General features: G+C 46.5%; 1 protein-coding gene across 1 annotated transcript in view; it reads right to left on the bottom strand.

Moving 5' to 3' along the window:
• The window catches only part of LOC119440202 (2-Hydroxyacid oxidase 1), a 76,108-nt gene extending 74,717 nt beyond the window's left edge, over positions 1–1,391 (bottom strand). The window contains exon 1 of the mRNA XM_049661442.1: positions 1,287–1,391. Coding sequence (XP_049517399.1) covers positions 1,287–1,293 — 7 coding nt within the window. The 5' untranslated portion in view covers positions 1,294–1,391. The remainder of the gene's footprint in view (positions 1–1,286) is intronic.
• Between the last annotated feature and the right edge of the window lie 12,103 nt (positions 1,392–13,494).

Raw genomic sequence — 13,494 nt, 5'->3', positions numbered from 1 at the left:
ACTGCGATGAGTCGCCCATACAACAATATCGTGAAACAAATTCTAAGCTGGTAAGCCAAAAGTACGGCGTAGCAGCCGGAAAAACGCTGTCGTAACCATGTCAACTATGTCCTACTGAAGTTTTCTTGGAGGTATTTTTCAAGTTTCCTAGATACTAGTATGTCCTGTTAACCCAGATATAGAATACCACTGAGAAATTACTTTGGTACCAAATGACTGTTGCGAAAAAAGCGTATTTCTACCAACAGTATACTCTCAACTCTTATTATTCTGAATAAAATGGCACCTAATTATTTGTGATGTGCACCTTTCATTTCCTCCCTAACAAAGACTGGTTGAGCTACTTCAAGGCCCGAATTGAATTGAATGCTGGAGTTTTACGTGCCAAAACCACGATTTTGATTACTATGCACGCCGTAGTGACAGAATGTGGGTTTAATTTTGACCCCCTGAGGATCGTTAACGAATGCTCCGTACATTGGGAGGATCTCTCCCAATGCATGGACCGAGGGCGTCTTTGCAATTCGCCCCCCATCGAAATGCGGCAGCCGCGGCCGGGATTCAAACCCGCGACCTCGCGCTTAGCAGCACAACACCATAGCCGCTAAGCCACCACGGCAGGTCCCGTCAAGGTCCGTCTGACTGACCTATAATTTATATCCCTTCCTGCGGCTGCCCACTAGTTATTCACTCGGAGCTTTCTCGATGACTCGTGTTGACTGACCTAAAGTGTGCATAGTTGTCATCGGTTACAAACGGGACGAATAAACTAAACATGACGTGGGGAAAGCGCATTCAAAGCAAACATGAGCCAGTATAACGTAAGCCTATTCCAATCCGTTTTTATTCCAAATCGGCCATTAGCCCTCCGTGATGGCTCAAAACGACTCCAGGTCTGCGTATATGGGCGGCCGTCATGCCCATATGCACCTGGAGCCGTTTTGACCTATCACGGAGGGCTTTATGGCCGACTTGGAATAAAACAGATTGGGAAAGTTTTACGCTATACCGTTCACGTTGTAGAAAACCCTTGATACAAGAAAATGTTCTCTTCGACAGCTTTCATTGTAGACCAAAGGCGTCGCACGAGCATGAGAGCATAAAACGTAGTATCATGAAGGGCAAATGCGCTACCATGATTACATTTTCCCCGGTGTCCAAGTAACCATGCAAACGACAAATTCTTTTTGATCAAAGAGCTACAGATCCAGTACCATCAAAACAGCTAGTAGACTTGGTAGAAATCGACTTTTTGCTGCAAACTGGGAAAAATTACCAATGCATACCTTCCATGGGCGGGCGACGCAGACCAGACCCAACAAGTTCCGTTTCTGTTCCAACGAAGCCGCGCAGTCACAGCTGCTTGCTAAATGGGCCCACAGACGGTAACACGTTGCTCATGCATGAGCAACTGGATTGAAAACAAAACGAAGATAGCAGAACGCGTAATAGCTTTGTGACATCTTTGAACGTACATAGGGGGGTTCGAAATGGACACCTGCATAAAAACCTGCGAAATGGGCGCCTGTATAATTATAGGCATATCACAGTGTATCAAATGAGAAAAAGGGACGGGAACGCCAGACGGAACAGCATGGCAATTGCTCACATGACCACCTCCTGATGGTGATGGCCACCTCCTGAAGGGTGCCAAGAGCTGGCCATCATCATCATTATCATCAGCAACATTTTCTGGACTGGTGTTGCAGCCCGCGGCCCCCTTAAGGCTGTTTTGACACTTCTGCAGCACGGTTCGCTAAACCTAGAACCAAAACATCTACGAAATAAGCTGTCTGATAACATGTTCTTTCCAAATAAGGTAAACAGAGGTCGGTCGCCAAATTTCGCATTCTTGCAATTTAGATGTTTGCAAAAATGTTTGTGAGTGATACACGTGAAAGGAACCAACCATGTGAGGCAGTCGTTCATATTCAGTGCCTCATTTTTACTCCAAACCTGGCAGTTGTCGCTAGAATAATTCTCATTTTCCTTTGACTAATTTTCTGCAAAAAGATTCCTCGGCGGTTACGATACTCCATACTTCGAATTTTGAGCGTAGCTGTTTCGGTGTTTTAAATTCGCGATATATTGTGGCAAAGATTTCGATTCTGAGCGACAGGGTCGTATCGGCGGACCTGAGCCTCTGCTCGGGCCGCTCGTTCAGCAGCAGCGGCAGACGAAGCATTTCCAGTTTCCGCCGGTTGCGTCACTCATTGTTCAGAAAGAAAGCGTGAAGACCGGAACGCATGGCGCGCGCGGAGCGCCTTCTCTAGCGGCGGCAGCGCAGGCGAAGTAGCGCATGCGCAGTAGGTCTGAAGCCCACGCCACCGCTTTGTTTCCGCAGCGCTCGCCGCATGCCTGGGCCGCGATTTTGTAGCGATGCCTTATGACTTATTCTTATCATCCATCGGTCACGGCCGGCTGATCCCGTTGATAACGCGAGCGGACCGTCGCTCTGACCACTGACAAAGCGCGATAAGCGCGATAAGGCATTATTACCGGAAAGGGATCGCTACAAAATACCGGCCACTTTCCTCCTCACCGTTTCGCCATGCTCTCCTCCTCCGCTTTCCTCCTCGCGTTCTCTTAGCTTTCGCCGGCTTTATTCTCCCGCTGCGCTACCGCGTTCATTCATTCATCATTCGCTGCGCTCGTTCGGTCGGTTACGGGGGACACCGAGCAGGGACGGAGGCCTAAGAACCGCGCTCTAAAGACAGTTTGAGTTGAAGAACGGCAAGAAGCAGCATATCTTGCCTGAAAAAAAAAGCCCATTACCCCTGTGATCTAGCGGTTTTGCTGTTTCAAAGTGCCGACAGACCTGGGCCCATATTCATCACAAGAAAAAAGTAACAGCAGCAGCACACAGGGGCGACATTCCGGAATAACAACGCAATTTCGAGCGAAGCTGTTGTTATTCTTAGCAAATTCAATAGGAATTGTGTTGTCAAGAACGGATGCAGCGCGGCACGTCAGCAGTCTTGCCCATACTATAACTCTAAGAAAATGGAATATACCAGAGTTTACCAACCAGCGCCTATCTGCCATGGACCCACGGATGCAAATACAAGTTTTACCGGGTTTCAAACGACAAGAAGAAGCCTTAGTGTGCCGCCTGCGAATAGGACTTTCTTTTACAAACTCCTATTCATTCCTAATTGGAATGACGGACAGTGCTAACTGTTGCACATGTGGTGTTGAGGAAACCACCAGACATCTCTTAGGTGACTTCCCCGGATACGAAGATGAGAGGATTGCCCTTCGAACGGCTTTGGGGCACTTAGACGACAGGCCCTTTACGGAGGAGAAGATCTTAGGCCCGTGTCCTCGTGCGTCTGCTATGTACAGGGCTACAAAGACGCTGCTGCGTTTTTTGAGGTGCACAGGCCTGTATCACCGCCTTTGACGAAACTCAGCGATGAACGCTTGACTGTGCAAATGTGCAGGGTGTGAACTTCTCTCTTACTTCTTCTCTTTCAATCCCTTTTCCGCCTTCTCCAGTGCAGGGCAGCCTACCGAGCTCAGCCTGCTTAACCTCCCTGCCTTTCCCCAGTGACTTTTCTCTCTCTCCCTCTCTGTCTCAGTTGCATGTAAGAAAATCACGTACTTTTAAGCTCTGCTCCAACAAGGCTCCCGCGTTTGAAACTTTCCTTCCATATAACGGTTTCGAGCACTAGTTAAAGCATTCTTCTTTAAAGCCAAGTTTTTCTTTGCGAACCTCGCCGGGTTTCTTTACCGTGGCTGCGGCCTTGCCGAATAGGCCAAGCAATCACAGCGGAAGAGGCGTGCGTCAGCACCACTGGGTTTCTTGCATCACCGCCAGATGGCTCTGGTCTGTGCGCATCCACCGCAGTGCAGGCGCCGGCCGTGCGGGGGACAGAAAAGAAAATCAACCCAGAAAGACGACTTAGTGCATCCACAGCTGCACAGTAATGAGCAAGTAAGCGCCTCTTGCAGATAGAATGAATTCGAATTGCGTTACGTACACCCGTACACCCGTTATGTACACCCGTAGTCCGCTAGTCTGCGGACCACGCGAGTGTGTGCCAAACTAAAGCCCCTTTATATAAAAAGTAGCGCCATAGATCTTGCCGCCACCGCGCTCACCCCGGCGTTTCCTCCTAGCCGCCTCCTGTCGCCCCAGCCTCCTCCGCTCCCCCATAGGCCAATCCGTGTCACGTGGAAGCACGCGTTGCGCTTTTATGTATTTTTTTCTTTCCAGCGCGCTCCGACTGCCATTGTCGGGCCTGTGCGACGAAAGTGCTGTACGCACAAACGGATCAAACGTGTTAGGGACAAGAAGTTCGTTGTGATGATATGCTGATGGCCTTAAGTTGCCACAACCGACAAGGCGAGGGCAAAAGGCATTTTTTGTTTACCATCCGGCGTGGCCAAACGCTTGCTGCACACTTGATATTTGCGCCGTCTCGCATCGTCACGTTGCTACTTCCAAAACGGCATAATTAAGGCCAGTTACTAAGTGACGAAGCAAAATCGCACCTCAAAAACTTCTCCGCAGGGCGCGATCGAAGTTTTCCTCGGATTTCCTCTGGTAGCGCGATAGCTGTCGTCTGCCACGGCAGGCCCGACGCAGGCGGCGCCACTGCCGATATCGCGCCTCGATCGCGAGTGGAACGGAGGAGGGGAGAAGTGGATGGCGCTACTTTTTTATATATAGGATACTTTATGCCAAACTAAAGCCCCTATATTTATAAAAGTAGCGCCATCCACTTCCCTCCTCTTCCGTTCCACTATCGCGCTCGGCGCGACCAGCGCGATCGAGGCGCGATATCGACAGTGGCGCCGCCTGCGTCGGGCCTGCCGTGGCAGACGACAGCTAACGCGCTACCAGAGGAAATCCGAAGAAAACTTCGATCGCGCCCTGCGGAGACGTTTTTGAGGCGCGATTTTGCTTCGTAAGTCAGTAACTGCATGGTCTTAATAATGCCGTTTTGGAAGTAGCAACGCGACGATGCGAGACGGCGCAAATATCAAGTGTGCAGCAAGCGTTTGCGCACGCCGGATGGTAAACAAAAAAGCCTTTTGCCCTCGCCTTGTCGGTTGCGGCAACTTAAGGCGCAGCAGCATGCCATCACAACGAAGTTCTTGTCCCTAACACGTTTGATCCGTTTGTGCGTACAGCGCTTTCGTCGCACAGGCCCGAGAATGGCAGTCGGAGCGCGCTGGAAAGGAAAAAAATATACAAAAGCGCGACGCGAACTTCCACGTGACACGGATTGGCCAATGGGGGAGCGGAGGAGGCTGGGGCGACAGGAGGCGGCTAAGAGAGGGCGAGGAGGAAGCGCCGGGGTGAGCGCGGTGGCGGCAAGATCTAAGAATGGGGCTACTTTTATAAATATAGGGGCTTTATGCCAAACTGCATCAATGCGCCACCTTCCAGCGCGGCGCGTGCCGTCGAGAGTAGCGCTCCAGTGCTCGTGCGCATGCGCATTCAATCTTATCTGACGATTTGTCATGTTGCTTTCCTTGACGTCGTACACTCCTTGCCGACTAAACCAGGCCCCGGAAACTCCGCTGGTTTTTTGTCCACGCGAATTGCAGCGCCATCCATGAGATGGATGCGGAACCAAAATCGCTTTTCCTTTTTTTTTCTCGTCAACCCTCTCTCAACTTTGTCGTTTCTCTCTCGCCTTCAACTATCGGCGGCGCGGCCCGCGCTCGTCGTCGGCCGTGCTGATAACGGCCAAAACGGCAGAAATTTTTTTTCATGCATTATACGGTCAGTTTTTCGCTTTCCGTGCTAGCAGTGTGGTCCGTGTGGTAACCTACCGTTGCACGTTTGTCGGCTTTTTTTCCGCTATGTCTCGCAGCTGTCGCTGTTCGTGTGTGGTTCCGTGGTGTACGAACACATCAAGACGAAGTGAGCCATGCGACGTGAAATTCTACCGTATCCCTAAAGAAAACAGGTGAGCACCGTGCTGTTTACTTCCCGGTTTTTATTTGTGATAGTAATTGTGCGCAGTCGTACATGGCTGTCCGATGATGAGACAGCAGTTGGCTGATTTAAATTAAATTATGGGGTTTGACGTGCCAAAACCACGATCTGATTATGAGGCACGCCGTAGTGGGGGACTCCGGAAATTTGGACCACCTGGGGTTCTTTAACGTGCACCTAAATCTAAGTACACGGGTGTTTTCGCATTTCGCCCCCATCGAAATGCGGCCGCCGTGGCCGGGATTTGAGCCCGCGACCTCGTGCTCAGCAGCCCAACACCATAAGTTGGCTGATTTGAAAACACCACAACGATGCAGTATATCTTTGTGCCAACAAGCAGCGAACATAAAGCTCCTGATAAATATAGTACCACCTGTGCGTATCGCAAGGAACACGTGTGTAGGTGTGCGCTTTGCACTTATTTCTATCTAATTGCTCGCGATCGTTTAAAAATGCGTTTCTGGGAATTAAGGTTGACATATCACAACTAGTACTCTGCCGTGATGGGAAACGAGTTCTGTTTTGTATGTTCCAACTCCGATGTTATAATTTATGATCTTCACTGTTCTTCAGGATGGAAGCGTTTTTAACCTACGCAGGAAGCATGGACCTAATGGGTTTGCTCAGAGACAAGGTCAACCGCAGAATATGCTCGGGGCACTTCACGGAAGTGGATTTTATGGACCGAACGAAAAGCAGCCCGTGAGAAGCTATTCTGCGCATTGGCCATTAGATCAATTACAATAAATGTTTTTTACATGTGCGTACATGGAACACCATCCCCGTTTTGTTGCATTCTATAGTGTGTTGCACTGTCCTTTCCAATTCTGGTTTTCGCAAACGAACACAATAAAGTGAGTCCAAAGAACTGTTGTGTTGTAAGTGCAATTATTTTTGAAATATAATTTGGGCGCATGCTTGCTTGATACTAATAATGAACGGCACTGCGTGCATGAAAACGCAAAAAGAATCCACTGCGCACATGCACGCAGCACGAATGCAAGAATGGCACGGCCGGACAGGAGAGGAGCGCGGAGCGCGCGCTTTGGTCCGGCAGTGCGTCTGATAACGCCCGCGACAAAAAAAAAAAAAAAAAAAGCGCGCCGTGGACAGCTAAAGAAATAAAAAAAGAGCATTGCGCGTTGCATGAGGGGAGGGTGAGGCGAGGCTTGCGAGGAGGAATAGGAAAGTCAAGAGGGAAAAGAGAAAAGAGCGGGAAAACGTTATCATAAAAAAGGAAGAAAAAAAAGTGCTATAGCGGAAGGGGGAGGGTAAAAAAAATCGGGCCGCTTTTCTTTATTTTTTTATTTTTTTAGCCACCGTAGTACCGTCATCCATCCGCTAGCGCCTAACTGAAGTGTGCCTTGGCGCTAGCGTCGACTGAGCGTCTGCTATAAATGAACCAATGGGAGGTATAGGAAGATTCACCCCCCCCCCGACTAAACGTTCTACGGGAAGCCGCTTATGCTGCTTCCTCTCGCAGTCATATCTGCGCCGCCGACTCACCGAGTGGGTGCGCCAGAGCTAGCTCATGCGTCCGCCGTGCATTGCAATTTCTTCGGTGGACTTGTGGCCTACTGCCAGCTCTCGCGCCTTTTGAAGACTGAGCCAGAATTCCTTGCTTCTTACTGCGCCGTTATGTTATCGAAAGCACTTCAAAGTTTGCTACCGACTAGCTGCTGCTACTTTCATAGATTAAAGTGTCGATAAACAGTTGCATTCCTTTTGTGCGACAACAGACACCGATTGGAAAACCATGCTATAATACCCCTGACACACTGGCAAAAGTGAAGTCCTTTGCCGGAAACCCCTTTTGTTACTCCGAAGGACACTTTGCAGAAAGAAGTTGCACCGATGACACACGACAGCGCACTAACTTCTTTAGGTGGTTCCTTGGATGAGCGTCGCAAAGAAAATACTGCTACTTGTTAAAGAAGCAAGATAGAAAGCATTTTAAAAAGCTGCGGATGTACATTACATTTAGCGGTTGTAGAACTTAAGAACGTTTTTGTTTTTGCATTTTCGGAAGGTAAATCAATGCTTACTGGACGCAGTAGTTTTGCGACAGGTTTCCTTCTATTGATGAGTTGTGCACGCTGTATGCTAGAGTACACCTTTCCGCTCGAAAAGTAGATGCCCTATCTTCTTTACCGCAAAGTAACTTAGCGTGGAGGGAGATACTCCTTTGTCATGTGTCACTGCGCTGCCCCCTTACATAAAGTACTTTAGAATGCCCGTTTGTCAGGGGTATTAGTGGCATCTAAGAACGGAAGCGCTTCCGATAGCATAAGGCCTCAATAATAGGAAGGCTCGAATCGTCAAAAGGCGGTAGAGCAGGCACTAGGCCACACGATAACCGAGGAAACGAGATGTGTGAGAGATGCGCAAGCCAGCTTCGCCACTGTCACTCAAACAAGGGCACTGATGTGACGGAGCTGAGGAAGCGGCACAGGTGGCTGCCCGTTGAACTTACTACTGGCGTTTGCGTGCCACATAGGAAACACATGTTTTTGATTCCGTACCAACGTTACAATTAATCTTACGTGCCTTTATTTGGGGCACGCACTGTTATTCTGTGAATATGAAAAGCAAGACGCATTGTCATGTGTTGCAGGACGATATTCACTAGCATAATTTAACCGGCATATTTTTCTCAAGCACACCTCTGTGGCCTCCTGTTATCGCTCTTTCTGGGTACTAAACAATGTGCAAAACACACACGCAAAAAAAAAACTGTTCATGTTCAAATCACCCCGACCTGACGCAGGCTGCAACCGTTTGCGACATCGTTTCTGGCCTCAATCCTTGTTTCGTAAACTCAGCATGCTCCTGCTAAATTGAATCATTCTTGCCAACTGAAGTTACGGTCCCTAAACACGGCTATGTAAGCTGGTATACCCTCAGGTAAACGGAAATTGCGTCACAAGCGCCAGTTTTTACCCTGGTACTTCGTAGGCTAAGCTTCTGGGAAAAAAATTGTAAAAAGATTATGCCTGCTGGTATGGCAGTGGTTTTGTTGATGCGCGAGGGGAGACGTACATCCCGCTTGTCTGCAATGCGCTCGACGAGTGCGCGATTTTCACGGAAGGAGCAAGAGGAAATGTGCATGAGTTGGGTTTGCTACGGAAGTCTGATTTGTTCTAACCGTTGTCATTTTCAGATTCTTCCTTCTTGTAATGGCAATTTCATTTACAGCGAAGCTGTATATGCATAGGCTGAAACACTCGTGGTCCGACCACAGAAACCCTCCAGCGGAAGTAAACCTATCGAAAACCTATCGACACCTCGCGCCTCGTTCACTTGGTATATACCAAAATTGGCATGGAAGGGTACAAATGTATGACTAACATGGCTGATAGGTCATGAAATCAATACCTTCACATGATTGTGCGTTACGTCGCGATAAACAATAATAAAATCAAGTAGTGGCACATACGCGCTTTGGATATGCGGGTATGAGCCAGGGACAGGAAAGAAAGAAAGAAATCTCTTGTGGCTCGTACCGGAGCCGCACATTTCGGCTTCGCTGGTTTACCATCTGTACTGGGTGCATGGGCGGCATATTTGTGTGTGTGGTTGTTTATGTATTTATTAAATACCAGCAGCACGTCCGTGTTTCCCAAGGTTTTACTCTATTCAGTTACGATAAGTGAGCCAGTATTCCATAGCGCGTGGCTATTGAGTTTCAGCAGGACAAACACAGGCAGTGAAATGTCCTTTATTTCGCAATTTTATTAGCACATTTTGAACAGCAGCAGTTATCTGTAAATATATCTTATGCAAAAATATATTATTAAGCGAAACCGTGTGAAAGACTGAAGACAGCACATTTTTCCTACCCAAACACAGACGAGACTGGGATTCGGGTACAGTTTAGTGTGCTCAGGAAGGGCCCGTGGCTGAAGCTCTTTTAGTCGACGTCCCCAGGCGGCGCCCCTTCAGCATGGGCTGAAGTGAATTGGATGCAAATAATGGAAACAAAAAGGACAATGGATATTTAGAAGAATGAGAACAAAGAAATTAGAAGGGAAAATCTGCACGATAACACAAAGGGCAACGCCTTGCCACTTGAGGTTCGAGCCGGTTGCCTAAGGACCAAAAACATACCGGAGCAAATATTCGGAACTAGATGAGGCATGTGTATGTTGCAGCAAAGATCCGGACACCACTCTACACATCCTGATGGAATGCGAAGGGATTCACCCAGGGATAACCGTAGGCAGCGTACACCTTCCAGAAGCGCTTGGGTTTAAAGTGGACTGGAAACATCAACCAGTCAGGACTCGAGATAAGCAAGAGACGTTTAGAGTACTTGTGGAAAAAAGCAGGGAAGAGACTGATGCGACCTGATTTGATCTCTTAGTCACAGGTAGATACAAGGTAGATATTGAGAAAAAATTTTTTAATGAAACTTATACAAAAATGCTACATGAAAAACTTGTATAGCGTACCTGAACAAATCAAGCAGGCTAGATGACTATTCTTCACCACCCCGTTTCAAATGTGGAGGCCATTAAATTATCATCATCAGTATGGAAGCTGCCATGTTTCCCCGACACGCTCCGCAATGACGGCTCGTTGCGCCAGTTGCGCTGGTGAATGTTTGTAGCTTTACTTATTTTATTCAAGGTCCTCACATGCTCCGAGGTGGAGTATTGCGTGAGGGGTCTAAGAAAGGCTTAACATATTGAAAAAGAGAGCGAGCCAACTCGTTACATAAAATTTGACAGTTTTAAATCAAGTGTTAGCCAATCAATAATTAGCCGTAGAAGTCACAATTGTTGCTTATACATCGTTAGCCGGTATAAAATCAACTGTGTAAATATACTTGCAATTCTTACAATTGCGTGTCACACATGAAAAAAAGAAAACATCGTGCAGATATCACATGCAGGTATCACTCAAACAATACAAGGACATTCTGTAAAGAGACTGACTACTTAATTTCTCAAAGTCCAAGGATCAACGCTCTATTGGAGATAGCAAAAATAATTAATAACACAATGAATATTTACCTAATTACTCAATTATGTAAGTAATATGAGCAATGCAAACGAACAAGACACTCGGTTTTTATTAGTTAATTAATCAGTCAATCACTTAATCAGGTAATTTGTTCGAGTTAAATAACCATTAAAATAATTAATTGATGAATTATTGAATACCTTTCTTATGAATTATTTTCTTAATTTCTAAGCTAAATAATTAGGTGATTATTTAAAACAATTAATTAAATTATGGGGCTTTACGTGCCAAAACCACGATCTGATTATGAGGCACGCCGTAGTGGGGGACTCTGAAAATTTGGACCACCTGGGGTTCATTATCATCATCATCATCAACCTTTATTTATGTCCACTGCAGGACGAAGGCCTCTCCCTGCGATCTCCAATTACCCCTGTCTTGCACAAGCATATTCCAACTTGCGCCTGCAAATTTCCTAACTTCATCATCCTACCTGGTGTTCTGCAGTCCTCGACTGCGCTTCCCTTCTCTTGGTATCTATTCTGTAACCCTAATAGTCCACCGGTTATCCATCCTACGCATTACATGGCCTGGCCAGCTCCATTTCTTCCGCTTAATGTCAACTAGAATATTGTCTATCCCCGTTTGTTCTCTGATCCACACCGCTCTCTTCCGGTCTCTTAACGTTACTCCTAAGATTTTTCGTTCCATCGCTCTTTGTGCGGTCCTTAACTCGTTCTGGAGCTTCTTTGTTAACCTCCAAGTTTCTGCCGCATATGTTAGCACCGGTGCAATGCAACGATTGTACACTTTTCTTTTAAACGACAGTGGGAAGCTCCCAGTCAGGATTTGGCAATGCCTGCCGTATGCACTCCAACCCAATTTTATTCTTCTGTAAATTTCTTTCTCATGATCAGGGTCCCCTGTGAGTAATTGACCTAGATAAACGTACTCCTTTACAGACTCTAGAGGATGACTGGGGATCCTGAATTCTTGTTCCCTTGCCAGGCTATTGAACATTATCTTTGTCTTCTGCATATTCATCTTCAACCCAATTCTTTCACTTTCTCGATTAAGGTCCTCAATCATTTGTTGTAATTTGTCTCCATTGTTGCTGAATAGGACAATGTCATCTGCAAACCAAAGGTTGCTGAGATATTCACCGTCGATCCTCACTCCTAAGCATTCCCAGTCTAGCAAGTGCAGCCTAGCAGGTTTCGAGAACTTTTACTCTGGCAGAATGAAAAAATAAAAATTCTTTGAAATCAGTGATGCCACGCCGATGAGGCTTGGGCATGAATATCCTCTAGCAATAATAAGCCTGCCAAATTCACAAGAGTCTTGAATAAATTCTTCACTAGGCTCAACTGTTTTGTTGTTGCCCTATATTGTTTCCATAGGAACATCGTGCATAACAAAAATCTTGCGGCTTCCTATTGCCTTAACACCCTGTATTTGCCTTAGATCCATGGTTCTCAGCTATGGATGTGTCGGGGACCACTTGCAATGACGGGGTAGGGGGGTATAAACTAACACAACATGAGGCGTTAAACAGGGGCCTTTTATTGCTACTTGGCAAAGAATGGTAAAAAAAGTTTCACTTCAACTCAATCCGGACAGCTTGTCAATACGTGATGCAGTCACGCTTAAGCAGAGTCGCATATCTGCAACAACATTCAACCTGGTTTCTGTATTTGCTTTTCAAGCATGAAAGCCTGGAAAAAGCATTCTCGCATGCATATCATATAAAACTGCAGCAAAAGCATTGCAGCCATCTCATGTAGAAGGGGAAACATTTCTGCAGTCCCCAACCAGAATGCCTCAAAAAACAATTGGTTGCTTTTTTGTGAGCGCGGGTTTGGCGGACCCCCATAGGAGAACCACTGCCTTAGATGTAGGGACATTTGATGTTCATCAATTAATATTTACACAGGATTTAGATGACACCTTTAAAGACAAGTGTCCCTCATGGTTCCACGTAAAGCACCACTTATGCCCAGACTTAGAATATGCCAGTGTAATTTGTGATTCTCATCAGCAATACCAAATCAATAAACTTGAACGTGTTCAGAAATTGGCAGGAAGATTTATTTACTCTTCCTGTCGAACACCGCAATCTGCAACAGCCCTGCTAACAGGGGCAGGACAGCAAACGGTAAATGTCAGGAGAAAAATAGCCTGCCTAAAGTTCCGTTATCAGTTCAACGATCAATTTAACTCAACTGCCCTGCTCTCACCTGGAAGAATTTTTTTACCCAACAACTCGTGAGTTGATGTGTACAAATATTAATTTCTTGTTCACACTATAGGTATGTGGAATAACCTTGTTCCTGAAGGTTTCAATGGTGTTGATGGCTTGACTTTTTTTCAACGGAATTTGGAGTTTAATTTTTTATAAGTTGTATCATTATAGTATTTTTTCTTGTGATGTGTGTTTTTAGCGATGACAGATTTTCCTCTATTGTATATGCACATCCCACCCTGTAACAGCCCGTATGGGCTTACAGTATTCTAAATAATAAAGTAAAATGGGGTTGCTCCATGTTGATATCTACAAGCATGGCATTGTAAATGGG

Source organism: Dermacentor silvarum, chromosome 2 (genome assembly GCF_013339745.2).
Source record: "Dermacentor silvarum isolate Dsil-2018 chromosome 2, BIME_Dsil_1.4, whole genome shotgun sequence".
NCBI lineage: Eukaryota > Metazoa > Arthropoda > Arachnida > Ixodida > Ixodidae > Dermacentor > Dermacentor silvarum.
The sequence above is the reverse complement of the archived record's forward strand: the minus strand, read 5'-3'. Positions and strand labels throughout refer to the sequence as shown.